The 24813-nt window shown below is 36.1% G+C and overlaps 1 protein-coding gene across 1 annotated transcript; it reads right to left on the reverse strand.

The window, feature by feature from the left end:
- Positions 1-1347: 1347 nt before the first annotated feature.
- pitpnab (phosphatidylinositol transfer protein, alpha b) lies at positions 1348-23818 on the reverse strand. Its single transcript, XM_084104352.1, has 12 exons — positions 23676-23818; positions 14063-14093; positions 8611-8756; positions 7094-7185; positions 5785-5792; positions 5455-5529; positions 5272-5355; positions 5121-5198; positions 4878-4988; positions 3216-3338; positions 2527-2611; positions 1348-1485 (listed from the first exon to the last, which is right to left on the reverse strand). Exons 1-11 carry the CDS (start codon positions 23690-23692, stop codon positions 2564-2566), a joined length of 813 nt encoding a protein of 270 aa, XP_083960478.1. The 5' UTR covers positions 23693-23818; the 3' UTR covers positions 1348-1485; positions 2527-2563.
- Between the last annotated feature and the right edge of the window lie 995 nt (positions 23819-24813).

Consider the following 24813-nt stretch of genomic DNA (forward strand, 5'->3'; position numbering starts at 1 on the left):
GCCGATTCCATATCAATAAAACTAGGAGCAAATGGAAGTGAGAGTATATTTGTATTAAAGTCCTAGGACGCAACATTCTGAGGGGGTTGACTATACACTCCTAAAGTCACTATCTCACATCATGTAGGCTATATGTTGATTGGAAGGTTTTGTGAAAGGAGGTATTATTGCTAATATCTGGATAAATGCACCTTTATCCTCACGATAAGATATAAAAGGGGAAGTAAGAAAATCAATCCTTCAATAAAAAATAAAGCTGAGATGGAAAAAAAAGAATACATTTATGAATATCCTCCTTGAGCACCACTTCTGGTAGTGACAGAATAGTCAGGAAAAGTAACATTTTCTCTAATAGTATTAATATGGTTTCAATAAATAAACCTTTTATGAAAGATGTCAAGGTTTAGCGTCAACTCTTCAAGTTCTTTTCAATACGGTCGAGACACTGACTAAAGAGGGCGGAACCTGATGTTGTAAACCAATCAAAAACAGCTGAGAGAGGGCGAGCTACGCCTACTGTACACCTGTTCTTTTATTAAAATAAATAAATAAAATAACTTGAGCAAAATAGCACATTATCACACAAAAGGCAATTATGCATGAGAAGAGAGGACAATGAAAACCATTCATATTGACTGATTAACAAACAAACAACACTTTTAACTTCTTATTTCAAGAATGTGATACTGTTTGATGTAGCAATGCTGAGCTGATTATAATAAACCATCTGTTTTGCGTTAACATATGAACTGTACTTGCAGTCTGAAGCTTTAACGTGACCAAGCAGCTGCCAGTCAAGATGAATCCACAATGCATGTTACAAATAAGGGTCAGGATGAAGGGACTGTGATTGTACACTACAGTAGGCTACTATACTATAAAGAGACACACTTACAGCTTGGATCAGCTGGTAAATAGATTTAAAAGTGGGTAGAATCAAATTAAAACAGAGCAACAAAAACAACTCACTAATTGATTAAAACAAAACAGAAAAAAAACGCCTTGATCCGCAAAAAAAGAAAGAAAAAGGAGAACAATCACTTAAAAACCCTGTTTGTACACCTGTCACAATAACTCCACTGCCAATAGATATTCGGAATATAATATATGTATATATGTATGTATATATATACACACACACAAATATCATCTGCTTAACATTAAACTCATCTTAAAACACAATTCTTTCGAGCTCCAGATTTAAATTAAAGATTTGACATCATAAATGACGAACTGCTGATCGTCCCTGTAATAAGTATAAGTATAAAGTAGGTAGACTTCATAAAGTGGGCATGACTTTTGAACCAGACAAGTAATAGCTTATTTAACTAGTCAATGTGCTCCATTGTCAGACTGAAAGGAGGAAATGGAGGATACTCAGGACAAACGGCCACGAATAGGGCTGGATGAAGGACTGATTCCGATTAAAAAGACAAGTTGCTTTGATTTGATTGAGGGAAGAGATGCTGCTGGTCTCCGCCTAAACTGAGAGAGATTCAATGACAGGAGAAAGAGAGAAAACAAGAGAATTCGATTACTTTAAAAGTTAAACACCACAGTTAAGTTCAGTTATGTTACTGGTATGCTACTTACTAAATACTGTCCAGTACTACTGTTTAAACGTTTGGAGTCAATACTTTTAAACTGTAGTTTTTAAGAAATTAATATTTTTACTCAAAAAGGAAGCATTATACAGCATAAAACATTATACAGCACAACTGTTTTCAACATTGATAATAATGATAAATGTTTCTTGAGCATCAAATCAGCATATTAGAATGATTTCTGAAGGATCATGTGACACTGAAGACTGGAGTAATGATGCTGAAAATTCAGCTTTGCATCACAGGAATAAATTACATTTTAAAATATATTAAAATAGAAAACAGTTATTTTTAAGTGTAATAATATTTCACAATATTACATTATTTACCATACTTTTTTATAAAATAAATGACAATAAGAGACCTCAACCCCAAACTTTAGAACTGTAAGTTTAAAATAATTTACATATACCATATATAGATATCATAAATAAATGTTCAAAAATAAAAGGGATATTATTATTCCACCATTATTGTTTCAAACAGTACTATTTTGCATTGTTGTACATGAGAACATGACCTTTATCACAATCCATGTAAGCGGCATACGGTTATCAACTTGAAAATACATACGTTCATTTAAAAAATTTCTTACATCCTTTAAAAAAATTATTTTCATTTTTGTTCAATCAAACAATAAGTCAAAATCGAGATTGTGGCTGTAATTACATCCGGTCCATGCATCACAATGGCAATGAAAGTTCAAGTGCAATGCACTGTGGGAGTATTCTAGGCATACACAAAATGTGCACACTGTACATACCATGTAAACTGCAACATAATTAATGTTAGTATTATAGTATATTAGCGCAAACATGTCAGTTTACTGAGTCCATAAACTAGGAAATGTGACATTATTTTTCAGTTCTCAATTGCTGTGTTAGGTAAATGACGTTAGGGGGCGCTAAAGATCATGAATTACCTTTATGAACAGCAGCATTCAGAAACACAGAGCAGCCTCAGTCTTCAAGAGCCACCATTCCTTTCACTGGATCCTTCACTCTCATCTGAAAGACAGCAATGGAGAAAGATGCATGTGTGCTTACTAAGAGGAAGGGGCTAAAGATTTAATTCAGGAAGGGCTTATGCTGATTTGTCATATCGATTTACAGATTACGGAATGCTTGTGGGAATCGAGGAGGAGACACTGATTTCTGGGATAGTCCTTTAAAGTGTGAGAAACTAGGGATGCCGCCAATACATGACGTCACTCATTCCCTGGACGGCACCTGAGAGCGCTGAACTGTGACCTGCCTCATTCTGCTCCCCCTTTTGTTCACAGCGACTGGACCTCATTATGACCTACATTCAATTATTCATCTGCCTTGTTACACGTTATTGTTTTTGTACTGTGGGAAAATGTGTGGCGGGCCGAATGTGACAACAGAACATAAACAAAAATTAATCTCACAACAATTGAATTCAATTGTCTGTACTCTTCTGTTAAATTCTACAACAAAAATATTTCAGAGCAATTTGCTCATTAGGATAACTGGCTTTCATCATTACCATATAAAGGCTAGTTCAAACTGAGCAACAGAGATCAGGGATGATTTTATAGTGGACAAAGACAGTGTAAATGTAATTCTGCTGGAGGGCATCTCATCTGACCTCATCCAGTTGCCTCCTGGTGTCTTCCTCCATTCTGCGGATGTCGTCCATGTTCAGCTCGATCCATTTATCAATCCAACAGAACAGCTGCCGGTGGAAATTAGTGAACAAGCGCTTCTCTTGCTAAAGGAAGAAAGAGGTACAAAGTTCATTTTGGAAGGTGAATTTTGTGTAGTTCTAACTGAAGTCTAGCCTAGAAATCTAGACGCACCATATAGCGGCAACAAAATGTATTTTGCAGCCAGGGTAGTCTAGCAACTCTCCATTGACTTTCGAGCTGCAAAAACCTAAATTGGGTCAGGCCAATCACGTCGTGTATAGAGTAGGCGGGGCGGGCTTAACATAATGACGACAGAGTTGTGACGACGGTTCCCTGCTACTTGAAAACAAAGAATGGCTGCTGCTTGCGAACAGTCTTTCGAATCGGCTTTGGCCGCGACTCTGGAGGACTTGGAGTTAAGTTTTTCTTTGAGAAAAGAGCAAAGAACGGCACTTAAGTCATTCTTTAAAAAAGGAAGATGTGTTTGTAGTTTTGCCGGCCAGATATGGCAAAAGTTGAATCTATCAACTAGCTCCGCTGTTGGGAAAACGCTCTGGTTGGTTGAAGAGCTGTCCTATTGCATGCAGAGGGAATTTGAAAGACAGCCGTTTATCCCGCCCCTCGGATTGAGCCGTGTCTATGGTGAGTTGCCAGACCTAACATGATGTAGGTCTGGCTTGCCAGGCCAACTGAAGTCCACAAGATGCCACGAAATGCCAATTTAAAGTCAACATGAAATGGCAATCACAACTGATTTTACTTCCATAATAATAATTTAAAAAAGTAGACTTTGACTATCCTTACCGAAATGCCCAAAAAACGGATTTCAACCCATACATTTCCATTCAAACGTTTGGGGTCAGTATTCAGTATTATTTGATTAAAAAGAAAAAAACTGTAAAAACAGTAATATTGTTAAATATTATTACAATTTAAAAATAAGTTTTTTGTTATATATATATATATATATATATATATATATATATATATATATATATATATATATATATATATATATATATATATATATATATATGAAGACTGGAGTAATGATGCTGAAAATCATATATATATAATGTAAATTATTTCTGTGATCAAAGCTGAATTTTCAGCATCATTACTCCAGTCTTCAGTGTCACATGATCCTTCAGAAATCATTCAAATATGCTGATTTGCTGCTCAAGAAACATTTACATTTTATTATTATCATTCTTGAAAACAGTTGTGCTGCTTAATATTTTTGTGGAAACAGTGATACATTGTTTTCAGGATTCTTTAATGAATAGGAAGTCCAAAAGAACAGCATTTATTTGAATTAGAAATATTTTGACACATTATAAATATCTTTACTGTCACTTTCGATCAATTAAATTACTATTCTTACAGAATAAAAGTATTTCAAAAATCTTACTGACCCCAAAACCTTTCATTGGCAGTGCATATCAATGTGGTTTGGATCAGGTTATAACAAATATAAATACATTCGAGTAAGATAAAGCAAAACAAATTCTGCCAATATGAACAAAGCCTATTTGACAGGTGAAAAAAGAGCGCCAAAATAAGTCCTTACAGAAAATATGATACAATATGAATCACATAATGTAGATGTTTCACGCACTTACCTTTTGAATAAAGTTTTCCACTTTGTTTTGCAGGCCCCACCACTTGAACTTGACAGTAACCAGTTTGTAGGCACACATGTGTGGGCAGTCTGTCTTTTTAGGTAGTTCTTTCTACACAGATTCAAAATCCATTAAGCATTAGTACATAATCTCCCATTATTAAGCTTCCCACTCATACATCAAGCATGCACATTTACACAAATTTTATACCAGTACACAGTCATTAAGGATGCTTATAGATACCTTCCAATCCGGACCAAGCGGCCCTCTTCCAGTTTTTACAGACTTAAACTTAGTGGGGTCTTCTTCTGGTTTATAGTCCTACAGAGAGATGACACTGATCATATTAGAAAGTAACTGGAGAAGGTAACTATTTTATCTAAGTGAAGCTCACCTTTGGCTCCACCTGACTCCGGTCAGCGATGTCTATGTACACCACATCTACCTTCTTCCAGGTGTCTGGGTCTAAACCGTGAACCTATACAGATGAACGCAACAATCATATTAGAAAACATGAGTGTCAGGTTTTACACAAAACTGTGGCGTTCACACAAACATCATGCATTACAATACTTACATTATCCTGCTGTCCCATGTCAGGTTTGTGCCACGTCTCGATCTTGATGAGGAAGTTTTCTTTCATATACTCATTCTAAGACAGAGATAATCAATGAACAAACTGATAAAACTATAACTGATCAACAGACTTTAGAGTGACTGCATTGACGTGCGTCCTCTCTCATTTCACTGCAGCTAAAGTTACTGTCTTGTCTTTCACTCAAACAGTGAGTGTTTGTATGTGCTTGTGCTATACATCTACATGTTTAACATGTTTGTTCAATCATATGACAGGTTGTACTAGAAAAAGTCTTAAGTGTGTGTATACTTGTGAACAGTGCATACTTACAGTGATTACTGAAGTGATGTAGGACAGGCATTAGAAAAGAAAGATTATATAAATTAGACAATTTCTGTTCAAGAAAACAACACGTCTCATTTAAGACCATTCCTAATTTTATTTAATCTCATATTAGTCCATATGAATTCAACCTGGAAGCAAAAACACTGCAAATAAAATCATAAAATCCCACAAGATTGGTCCCACAATTTTTCATAATCAATTTGTTGGTTTCACAGTCACAATAAATCAATAAATTAATGAGAAACAATAAATCAACTCATTAAAGATCTCTGTTCAATTAAAACTCAGCTGGAAATTGTTAACACAAATGCAAAAAAATCTGTTTTTGATGAAAATGTCAGTTTGGTATTTTTTTTTATCTTTTATTTGTGATTCTATATTTGAAAGCAGGCTTGAATAGACAATTATAAATACTACAAGTCTGCATTACATTTAACTTGACCCTATAAATGCATGTTATTGATCTTATCTAAACATTTAATCCATGCATGTTTCATTTTTAGAAATTTTTGACAAATTTTTCTTTATCAGAATGTATTGATCTTGAATTTGAACTTGATTTCCTAAACTTTACACTCACAACATGGAAGAAAAGATCCCTCACTACTACAGTTTCATTGCAACTTTAAGATGTAGTATTTCCTATTCTTACACAAGGTATTAAAGGTTGCCAACTTTTGCAGTGAATATTTCTGAAATTTCATATTGATTCCTGAAACAGATGTTTGGACCTTTCCTGTGAAGGAAATGTAGAAGCTGGAGCTTAATTGAAAACCACTGACACACTACAATGTTGCTGTATCTGTAGACACTGACAGATGGTTATAGTTGAAAAACTTTTTTTTTCTAACAACTTACAGATTTAGAGAACAACTGGCCAAAAAAGATATCAGACAAATAATTTTGTTATTCGATATTTTAAATACTATTAAATTATAAAAAAAAATGTATTACTACTCAATACTTGCCATATCAACTCTTTACAGTTTACTCAAAAGCAAAACTGTAGCACTGCAACAAGATTTACAAATATCTTGATGAAAAGACTTCAGCAAATGGGGAGTCTGCCATGTATGTGGCTGTGAGAATGATGTGAAGGGAATGTGTCAGTATAATCTCAGTTTCCTGTGCTGTAACCCCACTCCTTCTCAGCTCAAACTGTGAATTATTCAGTGCCCGAGAAACAGAGAGAAACAGATAGGAAGGCATAATAATAAGAAAGCAAGAGGAACAAAGAGCACATGAAAAGAAATGTAGGCTTGTGTGTGTGTGTGTGTGTGTGTATGTGTGTTACCTGTGCGACAGTATGGGTAGGCGTTCCAAGCTTTCTCATGAATGTTCAGCGCTGATGCTGGTGCAAGCATTCGTACAAACGATGGGACTTTACTGAAAAAGCAAAAATGCAAATGAGATGTAGAATTTTTTTTTTTTTTTTTTTTTTTACAAATACCACATTTAAAGTTAAATGTGTCTCTTTTTTGTTAAAATACTTTCTCCAACCAATTGCTCTGTTTGTTTGAGAAATTTAACCAGATCAACATAGCAACAGTGGCTCAACCAATGGTGTGTGTTTGGGGTGGGGTTATCTGTTATTCTGACCAATAACAGAAAAGGGGAGTGTCCAGAGTTGCCAAGTCCGCTTATAAGCAACTGTGGGCTTTTTTTTTTTTTACTTATACTTATAGTCGCTTAAAGATTCGCAAGTCGCATGTTGTGTTTTTTGGGTTTCTTTCCAGAATACAGTTGCGTATTTGGAATTGTTAATGGTTGGCACTCATAGGACAAAATGTAAGACTACAAGTACCGCCGCTCCCTATACGCAGAGTACGCAGTTTGCGTAGGGCACCAACTCTGTTGCTCAAACAAAACAAAAAAATCCCCTTACACCAGAAAGAGACAAAAGAGGCGAAAAAGAAAAAAAAGCCCAAGATGAATTCCGTGCATTCAGGCATGTACACAAACCTGTGAAATTTTATTGTAAATGAATGAATCATAATTTACTGAACCCACAAATGGACTTTTTTTTGTTACTTTTTTTACCAGTCCATTTTGCCATCTGAAGTAATATGATTCAGCATGTTTATGCCATTACAAGCTGCTTTTGATGCAACAGTAAGGAATGTCTTGATAAAATTGATAGCCATCAATGCATACATATTATATTGGTAAATTACATCTTATTTAGCCAGGGAAAATAAAGTGCCTGGAGTTTATGTGTCTCATGAGTTTTGGGGACAATGAAATCATAATTTTAGTTCAGTTAATTTATGCAAGTGGTGCTGTGATCTGTCCTTTGGTCTTTGAATTACATGCCAGGAAAGTAGAAGGAAGTTTTTGAATGGGACTAGAAACGGTTTAAAAAAATGAAAGTGATCCGTGTTTTTGGCAGAACATAATAGAAAACTGGAACAAAATCCCTTTTAAAGGGAATCCCTATGCAGACTGTGTGACGTGTGTAAGTCCCACAACCCACAACCAGGGGTTGCTTATTTTAGGCTTGTTTTTCCAGAGCTGGTTAATTATTTTGGGCTTGTTTTTAGGCCAGATCGCCTATTTCTCTAGCGAAACTAGGCAACCCTAGGGGGTAAAGTTGCGCACTTAACCTAACCCCACAAAATGACAAAATAACCAGGATATTTTGCTAAACTTGTGAAAGATCATACTGGTTACAGTATACTGGTTTATTGGAATGATGCGAGGATGTGTAAACGATTAACCTATTTTTTTAGTGCATTCCTTTTTTATTTTAACATGAATCTAGCACATTTTATTAATACACTTATGTGTCTGGGTGTGTGTAAGTGTGAGTACCTCTGCAGGTGGTAGATTTTGTGTGTGTACTGTCCCTTCTCCCCATCTTTCTCGTAGGGTTCGTTCTTCAACACCTCCACACCCTCTCCTCCACCTGTCTCGTTCTTACTGGCCTCCGCTACGGAGTACAGCTGCCCGACCTGATACTGTAAGACAGAGAAATACATACATTCCACAATCTGAGTTGTATTTCAGTTATATTTGAACAGTCATATATTAATCCTGGTTTCTCCTGTCTATCTCTCTCGCTCTCTCTCTCTCTCTCTCTCTCTCTTTCTCTCTCTCTCTCTCTCTCTCTCTCTCTCTCTCCCTCCTCTTCTGTTAATCTATGCTGATAAACAGATTGGTCAAAGAACAATGGCCTCTTTCATATCTTAATCACATATAATCCTGTAGAGAATATAGTTAGAATATAAACACATACACACACACATGCAATGCAGCACCATACCGAGTAAAAACTGCAAAAAGACTTTGCAAATAAGCACAGACACAGATGAATGATAAGGGAATGCAAGTTTGCAGTCTGCATTGAATGTGATGCAATAAAAATACAGCAAAATAACTGCAAGAAACATCTTGTGCACAAAAAAAAAAACTAACATACAATCTAAGAGAACAGTTTAGTCCAATTCCTGAACAAGTGACTTAATGAATAGTTCAAAAATACATGTAAGCGGTTTCAATTCTACACTGAACTGAATCCATCAGGGGTGCGTTTCCCGTACAACGACGCAACTCGAAAGGTGCAATCTGTAAGAATGACAACTAGTGGTTAAAATAGGTACTGCAGTCCAAATTGAAATATCGGAGATCGTTGTTTCAGCACCTTTAACTACCATGTTGCATCACTGAAGAAATCAACTAGCTAGTAACGACTGTTTCCCGAAACCATACTGTCGCAAATTGGTCGCTTAACCATGTTGGTTAATGATGTCATACAGTTGGTGGAGTAATAACTACTTTTAATGAATCTGTTGAGATCAAATTAATGCTAGATGTTTTGCTATAAATTGAGGACATGGTATCTGAGGACTATTTCTAATTTTTCTCAGTTATTTTGCTCTATTTCCAGATTCAATAATAGACTCGTTCTTATGTGGTAGAGCACGTTCACACATGCGCACTCTTCAAAAACGGTGCTTTAAATCTCTTGACAAACTAAAAGACGTAAATTACATTTGTATGTATTCTAAATAAAAGTTACAGACTGCACTGAATGTCAGCTTGCTTGTTTTGCTCAAGACAAGGATTTATTAAGTCCACATGTCATGCAAACAAGAAACTATGCTTCTAACCACAGGTCAAGAGCTGTTGAACCACACAACTTTGCAATGCTGTAAAACTATGTTTTCCGGAAACAAAGACTCGTTGAACTACGCTGATAACGACGGAACTTGCAACCATACTGCAGTTGGCTAAAGATGGATTATGGGAAACGCACCCCAGAGTAGGTAATGTATCAACATCTGATTCACTTTCTCAACAAAAGTTATCATTTTCGGTGTATGAAGTACGTTTTGCGTCAGAATCATATAATTAGCCTTCTGACTGATTTCCATAACACAACATGTAGTTAAAGTGCTGATGATACTAATGACGCTAATTTTCCATTTAAAGCAGATGATCTGCAAAAGATGCGACTGAACTGGAGATTTAGACATTCCAGTTCCAACATTTATCCACGTAATAGCCCCCAAACACTACTTCATACATAAATATAGTGGGACTTTCTGCATCTATGGTTTAAAAATATAAAATATATTACTTTGTTTTCCAACTAGGGTCCCCTCTGCCATTTCCTACAATAAATTTCCAGCTTAATTATAAAACTGCATAAATAAAATAAATCATTAAAAAAAAAAAAAACATTCACAATATACACTTGGCACATGCCCCCAAATTTGAATGGTCATGACAATATAAAAAGAGAAAATCTGCAGATATTGTTTAGTAAAATGGGTCTACTGTGAGGTAGATGTGTTAAACTGAGAGATGTAATGTCCTGACACACATGCTCAATATCCGCAGCCTCCACTTAGAGTCTGAGCTGAGCCAGCAGCAGAGATTCAGCCTAAAACACCTTCAGAATCTTACCTAGAAACAGCCTGACTGTCTAAATGCGGGTATTCAGCCCTAAACACACCGCCCTCACATGAGTGTATGTGTGAGAGAGAACAGGAGAAAGAAAATGACGACACAGAGAAGATTGCCAATACCAGTTATAGAATGCAAGATAGAGGAGAGAAATGGAGAGAAGAAAGAGAAGGAGGTGACACTCATTAGACAGACATACAAACAGATGATAGATAGACAGACAGACAGATATATAGATAGATAGATAGGTTTCATGCTCCCTGTGTAGACTGTGGTTCTCTACATGCAGTGTCATCATTCCTCTGCCAATCAGAGACTTCGTCTCTCCTCTCCTCCTCTCAACCAATCAGAGGCCAGTAGCAGTATGCGTCACTTTGCAGCACTCTATGAAAATCCAACCTACATCACACACCATCATCCCACTCACTCTGCAGACCACACACACACACGCACACACACACACACACACACACACAGCATCGGACAGGGTCTCGTCTGCAGCGGATGTGCTATTTTTCGTATTTGTGTGCCATATATCTATTTTTAAAGTGACATTGCATAAAACTGTAATCTTTTTGAATGAACAGCATGTGATATGTGTGGACTATAAGAAAGTCTGGTTAAGCCCTGATTACAGTCCACTGATGGTGATGGACAGGCTAGAAGATGTGAGCTCAGACTAATCGACAAGATAACAGACAGAAAGGATTTCTCACGCGCCAGCATGTCTACACTGACAGACAGCTTATGATGTTTGTGTGTGTGTATGATTCTAAACAAGGAAGAGGAAAAAAGAGTGGAAATGAGGGAGTGTCACAAGGAGGCATAAACTGCCCAGCTGCCCCCTTAAGCAAGTAAGCGTCCTTAATCCATCATTCCCTGCTGAATGAATGGACTCCAGGAATAGTACTTTGCCTTCTTGCTTTAAACAACATCCGCCAAATAAAACGTGTCTTTAAGGCTCCTGAAGGCAGATGAAGGATCAAGGCTTTAATTCATGTGAGCTTATCTGACAAGAGCTGCTCTCAGTGCTCAAAAGAATGTGCCAGTCATTGTCGTTTATTTGTATCCGCAATCATAAAGACTAATAACCAGTGGTAATTCTGGGAATTGTATGAAGATGGGGGGTACAGATGGTCTAAATTTGCAGCAAGAGGCCAAATTAATATAATATAAGAATTCTTTGTTCTTCAAATGTGGATTCAAGATCTAATCCTTGATATTTTCTACTCAAGCAATCTAAGAAACTTTATTTCTCTAATATCTCAATTTATCTAATATTTTTCATTTAAATGTCTTCATCAATCCTCCATTACAAATAAAAATGAACATATTTTAAGAGAAATAAATAAAACAAATGGTTACTGTACTTTTAGTCACATTATTTGTTTATTTTAGTTAGTAGTGCCAGAAGTTGGCAACAAGTGAGTGTCTTTATGAATGAGTTTGATTCGTTCAAAATGCTGATTCATTTAAAAGAGAAACAAATAAGTAATTGAATCATTCACTCAATGATTCGTTTTAAAATTGATTCTATGAGGGACAGAACAACACTGCGTGTTGCTGAGGAACACGACGCTATTGGTTCTAAAACAATATTGGTCCTAAAATGTAAGTTACTCAATCTGTGTCATTTTTAATGTAAGAGCAGGCATTTTTAACTAGAATGTGCAAGGCTTACACATTGGGTAAAATAGGTTAAATAAACACATAGACTGATCAATTAAAATGATGATGAAAGAGTGAAACTAGATATGTTCACCCACCCTCGGTTCATTCAACTCAATTTGAATCCAATCTGCTCAACATCCATTTAATTGTGCTGTCTTAATGAAATCAATGCAATGCAATGCAAAAGTCTTTTTTAACCTTTTAAACTCCCACTGGGTGCTAGGTGGAGGCTCTGACTTGACAGGACTTAGATTAAAATGTCTCGTCCTACAGTATACATATTTTATGTGACAGAACTAATTATACTATAATCTAAATGGATCTTGGCTGACAGTACTTTTTTACGGAATATGCTGAGGCATGTAAAAACCAGAGCAGATGAAAAGAGGGGCCTCACAAGGTTGAAGCAGCCCTTTAATTTGCTTAATCTAGCCCAGAGAGAGGGTTTGTCCCCCAGGACAGATCCCACCTGCACATTTAGGTCCAAAGATACCAGTAGATTACTAGGAGATGATTTAAAGAGACATAAACTGCTGGAGTCAGGTAGTCTAAAAGCAGTTAAGGTGCTTTACTGTATGTGATAAGATGATTAATCATCTGACTGGATCTTAAAGGTGCAGTGTGTAATATTTGCAAAACCTGCCAAAACAGTGATCTCCATCATCCACACTCCCGTCAACCATTGTTTCAGACTGCAATTTTGATTGGTGCCGTTTGTGGTGCAAAAATTACATGCTGCACATTTTATGTATAAAATAACTGATAATGGAGTGGGCAGATATGACATCAGAACTCGGAAGACTGGTTCCTTCGAGATTTTCCCATGGGGTTTTATAATGGATTTATGTGTAAAATTAAGACTGTGGTAAATATAACTTGACTAGACTTTGACATTTTGTTCTTTGACGGCTTTATTTTACTTATAAATGGAAAAACCTAACTATAAAACCCCATAGGAAAATCTCGAAGGAACCTGCGGTGAATTAGACTTCCAGGTTCTGACATCATACCTGCACCACTCTTGGTGGTTGGCACTTCTTTTGCCAACCCAAACATAAAAGTGAAATCTGAATTAAATTTTTTTACAGATCACAAATGTGCATGAGGCTAGACGAGGAGAAAAGCTGAGAGAGAAAGAAAGGCAGAAGGAGTTGGTATCAGGTAACTCATTAGATATTCACGACCAGATCACTGAATAGAATGACACGCTAGAGTATCATGGGAAATGAGGAGACTGGGAGACAGGGAATGCTCAGCCTGAATTGGGCAGAGGAAAGAATGAGAGACAGAGAGGAAGCAAAGTGTGAGAACTGCTGACTAGGCCAAAAGCACAGTTATTAATGCTGGCACACACTAAGAGAAGTGATGATTAGTGGTTCTGCACGGGCTGTATGGTATCAAACAGCATGAGAGAAGAAAGATTCATCCTCTTGCTGAGATAAATGACTCATAAGTGACTGAACGACAGTGATCTGTGGCTTAGTGCACATGGAGAGCATCACGAAACTACATCGTGACTCTTCTGCTGTCAAAACGAGCTAAGACTGAGTCATCCGAACTCAACACATGCAAATCAGCGATTGATACCGCACACACATACCAAAACAATGTTTGAGATCAGTGTCATTACCAGCGTGCTGTACACAAACACACTCACACACACACACACTAAATTTGCACTTACCTCCTCCACAGAAATCGGCAGGATCACTCGACTGCAAAAGAGAAAGAAAAACAATTAAACAATAATGAGCATGTTTGCTTTATCATGTGGTTACATCTCTAAAACATTTCTAGAAATGTATAGGATGCTTTTTACTTCTGCCATTATTTTGACAATTCCTTAAAATAGAACTACTAAATGCAACATCCCCATATGTTTTTGAAAGCTTTTAAAACAGCAAAAACAGTGATATTGTGAAAAAGTATTACAACTGTTATACACACACACACATGTATGTATACATGTTTATATATACTGTATATATAATTTGCTATTTTGACTAGATTTTTGACAGTTGATTTGGTCACCAATAAAGATCAGAATAATTTTCAATGCACAGTAGAAAACAGTGTTTAGAAAAATCCCAATTGTGTTATATACCCTCCATTTCAAGGCAATTGTTTAATGTTTTAAGTGTAACCATAACCATATTATCATTAAACCATTTCAATTACAAATAATGTGCTAACTAGTTTTGATTTGGTATTGACTTTGAAGTGCTACCTATTGCAATACAATATTGTCACACTATAGCAACGCTCTCCCACATATTTAGCTATTGTCAAGTATATAGATCAAGTATATAGATTGTCAAAATATAGATCAAGTCACCTTCATTTATATAGCGCTTTTAACAATATAGATTGTTTCAAAGCAGCTTTACAAAGCATTGTAACAGCGCTTATTTCCGTCGTTGGTATAAGTAGCAGTGGGTGGTAATAGACAAGAAATGTACAGTTTTGTCTCTTCAACAAATGTTATATATAGTGGCCTAAAGTATCATAATACAAAATGAATCTGTTCATATTAGCAAACCTAAGAGCATCTCCAATATCTGTGTACTGTGTCTGGATGGTAGTTGGCAGCGTACCAAACTCTGTGCAGCTTGCATATATAATCAATACTTCACAGGAGTAAGACAATACCACTACTGCGCTCCATTCCAGCAGAGCTCTCTCATTATTTGCCTTATGACATGAACACACACACCTCAGGACTGTCTACATCAGACTTATGAGGCATTCTCTGACAGGAAGCATGAGCTTGTTAGGAGGTCAAGGACCAGGTTTGCCTTTAAAGTCGGAAAATGAAACAGAAGTTGTGATAGTCTTTTCCTATTGTGACACATATGTGAATGAATCGGCTTTTCGAACAAGATGGGAAATATGTAGGACTGGACTTGATTTAGTCTATCGGAAATTTACTGCGTTGTTGGATTGCTGTACAGTCGGGTTGCAGAAATAAAAACTCCATTAATTTTCTCCATAAGAAAATTGATTTTTAACGATAACCTATAAACCTTTCAAGACAACCCTACAGTGAGCTACGAGGTTGTTAATCAGTGGTAGTAGGCCTATATGCTTTTGTTAAAGCCGTCAACCTGCATTATTAGGGCCCGAGCACCGATGGTGTGAGGACCCTAATGGAATTGCTCCATTTATTTCAACTTATTTTAAAAATTATCATGTTTACCATCAGAATATGTGGTGACAAACTATATTACCCATGATTCTGTACAGAAAATTCTACCAATCAGAGTCTCGCTACAAGCAAAACATGCCAAATGAGCTCTTAAGTTCCGCCCCTATTCACTACGAATGATGTAATCTCCCTACGCTCTCAAAAATGTAATATTTGTTTATACATATTTCTTAAAATATGTTTATATATATATATATATATATATATATATATATATATATATATATATAGTCAACATTTTTAAATTAGTAGTTTTATATATTTTTTTCGATTATGCTGTTCTCGATGCTTCATGGGATTGTAGTTCCTTCGCTCACCAAAGCCGTTAAGTACACAGTCTTGTACCTTTGTATTTGTGTATGATTTTCATATACTTTTTTGCTTTAAATCAAAGTTTGCAAAGTTATGATTCCCCTCGTTACTGGGTGAATTGGTTCTTACGCTTTAAAGGTGTCATGAACTGCAATTAAAAAAAATAAAAAATAGAATATTCTCTGATATCCACTTATAATGTTATCAAGATTTTTACATCAAAAAACATCCTAATTTAGAAATAATAAGCTATTTTTTTATCCTGTTTTTGAACCTCTCTTTCGAACACTCTGTTTTGATGGGCGTGCCGCATTCAAGACTTGGAAGTAAACGCCCACTGCTATGATTGTTTAACCAGGGTTGCCAACTCTCACGCATCTGGCGTGACACTCACACTTTCAGCATCAATCTCACGCACACGCAAGAAATGTCACGCCAAAATCCATTTTCTCCCCTCTCAATCCGTTAATTTTCTGTTGATGACTAGACCACAGCGTATTAATGACAGGAGAGGAGTTTAAGGCCCACAGCTGTAACATCTGCCTACAACATTCTAACTACAGTATTCTCTGATCGTTGATTCGCTGAAAACCTTGCACCTGATATGTCAGTTGCGTGTAAAAAGTTCAGAGAGAGTTCAGAGCACAGGTTCGGAGTCGGAGCCCACTGATGCGCGTTTTAAAGTTTGGATGACAATCAAGGTAAGCAGATAATAAAATGGTGTGCCTTTCACTACAGACGTAGCCTTGCCTAATCAGTCTGTGTGCCGAGAGAACAGACTTCAACTATAGTTGCGAACATTGTCTGACATGCATTATGTGGGCTAGCTTTTATGTATCCTAAATACACACAATTAAATAAAATGTATATAATGTTAAATAAATAAAAAAGCGAATTGCTCAATAAAAATAGGCTCATGGTACAAATTACGTTTTGTCAAATCGGGCAAGTGGCATTTTAAAATTCCCCAAATGATCAAAGGTTGCCCAGATTGTGTTGAGCCTGCCACACTCAAATGTGGATGCTGAGCGAACCTTTTCAGTTATTGGCCTAAACAAGACTGACACCAGGAACAGACTGTCACTTGATGGCACCCTGTGCGTGATGGGAAGTTCGGATCATTTTACTGACTCGCTTGTTCGATCTCGTTCATTACACTGAACGAATCTTTTTTCGTGTCATTTCGTTCCTTTAAATGTTATACTTATAACAGCCAAATTCCCCGAACACATCCACCTACGCATTCTTTATCATATTCTAAATTAAGAAATCATTATAAAGCTGTCAAAAATAATTTACACTGAACATAAATAAATAACCTTCCGAGTCTTTCGTTCATTTATCACGTGACAGACGCAATGCACGTTCATGAACGGATTGAACCCTGCTTCAGATACGAGCCTCCTGCAGAGGTAGTGAAGCAGGCCAACACTGCCACTGTGGCATAGGCTACAACAGGCCTAATGTGTGAAACTTGTGTTGTGGTTTTCTGGGAAGGTGGAGTAACTATTATGTGTCCCTTTTGTTTTGAGATTTTTTTATTGTTTTGATGTTGTTGTTTTACATGTTTGTTATTTAATCTATCTATATTTTTTTATAGTGCAATCCATAAATTAATTGTACATTTTGAAAAAACTTTTCCATTCTATTAGTTTTTTTTCTTCTTTTTTCCCCCCATAAATCAGGGTTTATACTAAGTAAACAAGGACTGACACTTTTAAAATTAGGGTTAGGGTTACGCGCGCGCACTGATGTTTTACAGAGTCTCACTCCAGCCAAAGTCCCAAAGTTGGCAACCCTGGTTTAACTGTTTTGCGTATTAAAGTAAGTACTTAGAGTTACCACATTTATAATTGGCAAAAGATGACTTACAGTGTTTCGTGTAAATGGAATTATGAATGAATGTACCATTGTTTTCCACACTGTCGTTCTTATAGGCTATTCATAGTTTATCCTTTTTGATAAAGTGAAAACGTATAGGCCTACACTGTCATTTGCATTAACCCCATAAATGCCAAAGTAAAGGGAAGAACAACAAATCAAACTATTCACAGTGTGACTGCGGAGCTACAGTTTAAATACTCAGTACATATCAAACGATCTGTATCAGCCAAAGCAATAGTGACACATGGTGAAAACACTGTTACTCACACTTGTGTGTTGCGACATTACTGTCGGATCCAATGTAGTTGGCACTGCATCATCTTTTCTCTCTGAAAAGCCTGCGTCGAACTGTGCCTTGTATAAAAATGAATTTGCAGTAAAATGAAGCGAACAAACGAACAGCGTCTTACTGACAGTACTTTAACGACAAGACAAGGCGATGTAGCTGTTGTGGAAAAAACGAATAAAGAAAACCAGTCACAGCAACAATCGTTCTCCCCTCCACCATGTTTAAAGTTTAGGGAACGCCCAACTCGGGAACTTGGGAATTTTCCCAGAGCTTCCCAGTGGTGAACACGACTTGAGAGGGTGTTCATGTCCATTTTTTAACTAGGAAATTTGTATTTATGATAATTCCGATAGCAAGTGAAGGCAGTACTACTAACTACATGACATGCATGAATTGGTGGGCGGGGCTAAAGAGGCAATGATGTAGAAGCAGGCGTTGATCTTTGGTCACACTACATGGAAATAATGTGACAAAATCCGAAACGAGTAATTTTCTAAGCTTGGTTTCAATAAAAGCTGTTTTTGGTCCGAGGAAGTTGAAACTTACAGGATATTTTTATAGTACAATGTCTTCTCAAAAGATCAAGGAAAATTTGATTTCTCAATTCATGATTTTAACAAAGATTCTTTAAAAACCCTATGTGGAGCACTCTATTGCTGTGATGTCATATGAGTGACAGGTTGTCCAGCCCTCGCGCCAGTAAACACGTCATCGGAGAAGAGACGTTGCCTCAAGAGGGACAGGAAGTTATTTTGATTAAAGATTATGAGGCCACGTGAATTAAAATAAATAATGATGTGCACACTCTGCACGGTTAAATCATCGCAATATTCCATTAAAATTTTTAAAATTGTCAATTTTTATTTCATGGTGACATGAAGATCTTTGGCTAGAAGTTCATACGTTGATGAGAATATGGTTATGATGATTTTGATATTTTTACTGGAAAACAAGTCAAAAATATTGATTATGAACAGGTTGATTTATCTTTATCCTTTGTACTTGAGGGAAGTTTGTCCTGACCATATAGCAGATGCTTCATAAACTCAGTGTGATGTCTCACCATTTATCAAATGCTGTGGTTGCACAGGTGTGTTTTACTGTTTTCTGTTAGCATCTGCTAATAGCAGGAGTCACCTTGCCCTCCGGAGCGTTGCCTGTGTCCTGAACAGGGACTATCGGTCACCATGGTGGATTCGGTGTCTCATGTACTCGATGACACCCTGGCTACTTTCTGCATTATAAATGCCTTTGCCTGCATGGCTGCATTTCGCTGTATAAGACAGGCTTTACTTATTGTTTCAGTAACAAGACAATCAAGTTTACAAATAGATCCTGAAATTCAATATTCAGAGAAAAGGTCAGCTTCTCTACTTTACTATATAGCTAAAATAAACTGTATTCAGCCAGAGATGAGGACATAATAATGTGATATTTTATATATGATGTTTTTCCATTTTTTCTTAATATATTTTGGAACTTTTCTAATGCGTTTTATACATTTTATGTCACACTTGTCCTAAAGCCAGACTTTCAATCTTAAACCATGGAAAACCATTATTAAAATATGAATCATTGCATTAAAACTGATTATCTAAAGTTAAACTATCATAAAACGTTTTGATATTTATTGTGTGAAAAATATTTTTTTACTATCCCGCAGTTGTGGCATCATTTACCACAACCAACTATTTTTCCACTAGTAAAGTTTTTTCAGTTGTCAATAAAGAACTTGAAATGAAATGAGACATGATGTGAGAATAAAATAAAGAAAAAATTCATTTATGAACACAATTATTATTATTTTTATTAAACATCATTTCAGGTCAAGCTATAATTTTGTTGAATAAAGTCAAAAGTGTAAACATTTTATTTAATTGTGTGTATTCAGGATACATAAAAGCTATAAATTAGCCTTAGTAAGAAATTTTCAGGAAAGAAAATGTCAAAATGACAAAGTGATGAATGTACATATATGTTGGATATTGTTAGTGAAACTAATTAAACTATAGTGAGATAGTGAAAAGTGTTTTAAGATAGTTTATTTTCTAAAATTCCACAGGCCAGAAGTGATCACAGTAGAAAAAACGCCCATATAATCTGTAAAATTGCCATGACGTTGAGGCATGAGTGACTAAAAAGGTATTTTATGGCAGATAAGATCAGTAGACCCAGCAGACATTGTGTCTGGATCCTGGAGGTAAACTGGATCAGAGGAACGTGAGTAGGAGACACACAGAACAAGAGGTCACTGCTTTAGATCACAGAGCCTACACAAACTACTGATGTCTAATAAAAGCAAAAATCCTTAAATGTAGGTAGTGGAAGTATAATATGCACTGTAAAAAATGATTGTAATTTTAACGGTAAAAGACTGTAAAAATGCTACAGTGAAAAACTGTTAATTGGTTAACAGAAAGTTTCCGTACTATATACGGTAAATAACTGTGATAGATCTAACGGTACATTTAATTTTTATTTACTGTAACATACCGTTAAATTTACAGTTTTTGAAAGTGAAAAAACAACTCGTATAATTTACAGTGAAAAACCGTAAATTGACATTCCCACAATTCCCTGTGACGCTTCACATTTGATGTATTTTTGTTGAAATAACTATGTTTGTTTCTTCATAGTTTTCTTCGTTTTTTCTAATCAGTTATGTACATTAGGGGTTTATGTTACATTTAATGTTGTTAAATTAATGTTTATTGCAGACGCTTCACATTTGATGTATTTTTGTTGAAATAACTATGTTTGTTTCTTCATAGTTTTCTTCGTTTTTTCTAATCAGTTATGTACATTAGGGGTTTATGTTACATTTAATGTTGTTAAATTAATGTTTATTGCATTTTTAAAATTTCATGTGTTACCATGATGGTGTTTAATGTTTGTGTGAATGACACTGTGCAGCTTCTATACATATTAGTATTAACTTTCTTGTGGAAGAACTGCTTGTGTTGAGCTTTGATTGATCATGTGACTCTCATCACTGCTGTGATTGGTGGTTATCAGTGTACAAAACAGATATTAATACTTCAATAGGACGGTAAATTAACATTATATCATATTACTGAAATCCAATGTTAAATATACAGTTTTTTTCCATAAGAAATTACCATTTTTTTACAGTATTTTTCCGTTTTTTAACAGAAATTTTCTGGCGCCCCTGCTGCCAGAAAATTGCCGTTTTTTTACGGTTTTTTTTTTTACAGTGTGTCCATGGATCATTTATAACGATATCTCATATCCTATAATTGTTTTAAGTTTATCACCATGTTTACCTTCACTAGTGTCATTTAGTGTGGTGTGACAAATTATTTTTAAAGTCACCAAAATAAAAATTTACAAGTCTTGTATTTTTATGGAATATTGATGTATTTATTATAAATGATTTATCTGTGCACATCATTCTTTATTTATTTTTTAAATGTGCCCATGTGGCCTCGCAATCAAAATAACTTCTTTAGGCAACATCTCTACTGGCATGAGGGCGGGACAACCTGTCACTCACATGACATCACAGCAATAGCAAATTACAATAATCAAAAGCGCTGCCTTCTCATACGAAAAAACGTTTCATTTGGATAAATGTCACAATAGGCAAGAAAAAGACTATCGCGACTGTTGATTTAAAACAACAAATGTTTCATGAATCTCTCAAATATGAGGTCATAAAAGCTGCATGTATAATAATGAAGCTTGAATTTTAATTATGACAGTAATCTGCATTAAATACAACCGATCAAAACTGAAACTCAAACCACATTCCAATTTATGTGGTCTAATTCTTCACCCCAGGGTATTTTTAGTGTTGAAAGTTATTTTTTAGTGCATTATTGGAAGCATCAAGTACCATGGACTGCAAACCCTGAGGGACCTGAGGTGTACAAGCATCCACTTTAGAGCCAAGAGAACCTGCTCCTCTTAATACACGTGCCAATTATTATTATTTGGTTGTTATTGCGGTAGGCTATTTTCCAAAATATGAAAATTGAAACTATATTTCATGATTCTTTAAACCAATATGCTGCATTTTTTTTTTTTATAGAACGGACATCTCGTTTTCTACGAAGCCCTCTCTATTTCTCAAAACCTCCATGACGTAGTTGAAAGTGACGTCAGAGAGATGCCTGTGTATCAGATGATGATAATACAGCGGCGTGTCCTTGTTACATGCGTCGCGTTGTAGGGATTCAGCTCGTGTCTGAGTCATCCCGAAGACGTGTGTGTGCGCTTTCCTGCACGAAAGAACACCTCGACAGTGGAATTTAAGAGAAAAAGGTATTTCAGAAGGGCAAACATTAGGAGAAACCTGATGTGCACTGCGTTTGTGTCCGCTTTAAAACCATTTCCTTTTTCATTTTAAAACGTAGCCTTCCCTGCTGAGAGGAAAAAGATGGTTTGTTTGTGTTAACTGGTCAACAACTCCCAGCTTATATGAACATAACCCTAGGTTTACACAGTCACCATAGAAGTTTACTCAGAATGTGCTATAGTATACAAACGCACGCGAACAGAATTCAGCTTTGCGCGAGTAACCATAGCAACAGCTGCTCGATCGTTATGTAAATCTGCTCGATCGCTAAGTAAATCGTCATACAAAATTACTGTCATGTTTTACACTTTATTACAGTGGTTTTACATCTCATAAATGTATAACAAAATCGCCTGTTTGTTGAAAACGTCTTTACGATAGTTTGACGATAGGGGCGCCAAAACAAACCTGGCTCCCAGAAAATTACTGACAGAAATTATTTTAAAGTCATTGAACAATTCACACACTAACCAAAACCCATCTAAAACCAACAAACAGACCAGGTTGGGGTTTTTTTGTTCTTTTTTTTTTTTTTTTTTTTTTCACCAGGGACATCAGAAAATATGTGATATCATACGCACTGCACAGTTTTGAGATGAATAGAGAGCCTCATATGGTTTCAGTGACCTTTCTGACAGTGCCTTCTGTTTGTGGGCAGTTAAAGGTTATTAATATTTCAAAGGTGAATGACGGGGGACTGAGGGTTGGAGTATTATCAAGTAGTTAGTCGCGCGGTTCAATGAAACATGCGCAAGGTGAACGGATCCAGTTGTTCTGAAAATGTGAATATGGCATAACTTAAGCCTATCGCATTGCCACATGGTGATGGATGAACGGGATATTTCTGAAAGTATTAGTATAAATACACAGGCGCCATTTAATATCAGAACGCGGTGTGCTCAATTCGTTTCACCTTCACGAGCGTATCAATAACACAATGAAGAAACAATTAAACTCACTCGATGATATATTTGTTCCAAAAATCATCTTAAAAGCGTTTAATTGATTAATAATTATTATTATCAAGGGAACACGTTTTAATTGCACCAGCCAAAGCGTCACAGACACGTTTTAAACACATATAAAGTGTATTGTAGGCCAAGGTAAAATGATAAATATCACCAAAGCCATTTGTATATTAAATGCCTGAAAAATAATTGCGATCAAGGGCTTTAAATGTGAACTGTCAGAAAGTCAAGTTTACAATGTCGCCATGGCCTCTGGTACCTGCGCTGCATGAACAGAGGATGCTCTCATTACAATCAGATCAAAAATAACGCTGCACTTACAATTCTTTAATGAGCATTTTCTCCGGTGCTTTATGCCTTTCAGCGATTACGTCGTTTTGCACCTGGATGAATCCAAATTGGTGTCGAGTCCTGCGTTAGTCCCGGTGTCTCGGTCTACCCCACCTCACCCGCTTCTATGTCATTCTAGGGACCGTTTTTCTATTTCCCACAGATTCACTTCCTGATCAGGGCCGAGGGGGGCGTTAACGACAACCCCTGATGCCGTGACATAGGAGTGATGTCGTCACAGAGGAGGGGGTAATCGTGGTCAGCTTTAATGTAAATATTATTTATTTATTTATTTATTTATTTATTTATTTTTTATAACTGGGACGACCGTTGATGGATGGTCTGACTTTGAAGTGGTCGCTTTTGTGATGTAACAGCTGGTGGTCGCATGTCTATACCAGTCAAATTACAATCTGTCACAAATTATGTAACGATAAACTGGTGCAGTCTATTTATAGCACATCTGGAGACAGATCCCACCATCCGATTATTTTCATGTAGTTCTGATTTGCCCTCCACCGAAACATTTCTCAAAGCACAGACTGTGTCTCCCGTTCACACTGTTTATTTATAGTATTTCAAAACCTGATCCAGTGTAGGCTATTTGTTTCTGCAGTGGACTAGTAGCTAATCCTAATTGAGCATTTTAAAATCTGATTTATAATTTTAATAAGGAGTCAGATCATCATTCTCGTTTAATGTCTTACACAGACTTTCAGCAAACCTTTTAATGCTAGTTAATTCTAGGGACCGTTTTGTGTGTGTGTGTGTGTGTGTGTGTTCTATCCCTTTAAGGACGCCCAAATATGATGATGAAGGGATAACGGCATGTAATTTTATTTATTCATTCATTTAGACTCATTTATAGAATTTGAGAAAAATATGAAGAGACTATAGAGAGACAAATTTTATTTGTTTTATTTTGTTTTATTTGAGACAAATAAAATATTTCCATTAAATAATTGCTCATTGTAGCCTACTAAAAAAAATCTATATTACTTACTATCACTAATATGTTTGTTTTTTTTCTTGTTTTTTTTTCACAAAACTATGCAGAATTTGTTTATTTGTTTCTGTTAAACACTAGGACTGTCAGTTAAATAATCACAATTAATCTCATGATTACTCA

The sequence above is a fragment of the Abramis brama genome (assembly GCF_963993115.1).
Source record: "Abramis brama genome assembly, chromosome: 25".
NCBI lineage: Eukaryota > Metazoa > Chordata > Actinopteri > Cypriniformes > Leuciscidae > Abramis > Abramis brama.

Bases quoted from the DNA above. Each gene is read 5' to 3' on its own strand.
- pitpnab (XM_084104352.1), bottom strand. The intron at 7,186-8,610 runs GTACTCACACTT...TTGCTTTTTCAG, and splicing joins AAAATCTACCACCTGCAGAG to TAAAGTCCCATCGTTTGTAC. The intron at 4,989-5,120 runs GTATCTATAAGC...GAATCTGTGTAG, and splicing joins CGCTTGGTCCGGATTGGAAG to AAAGAACTACCTAAAAAGAC.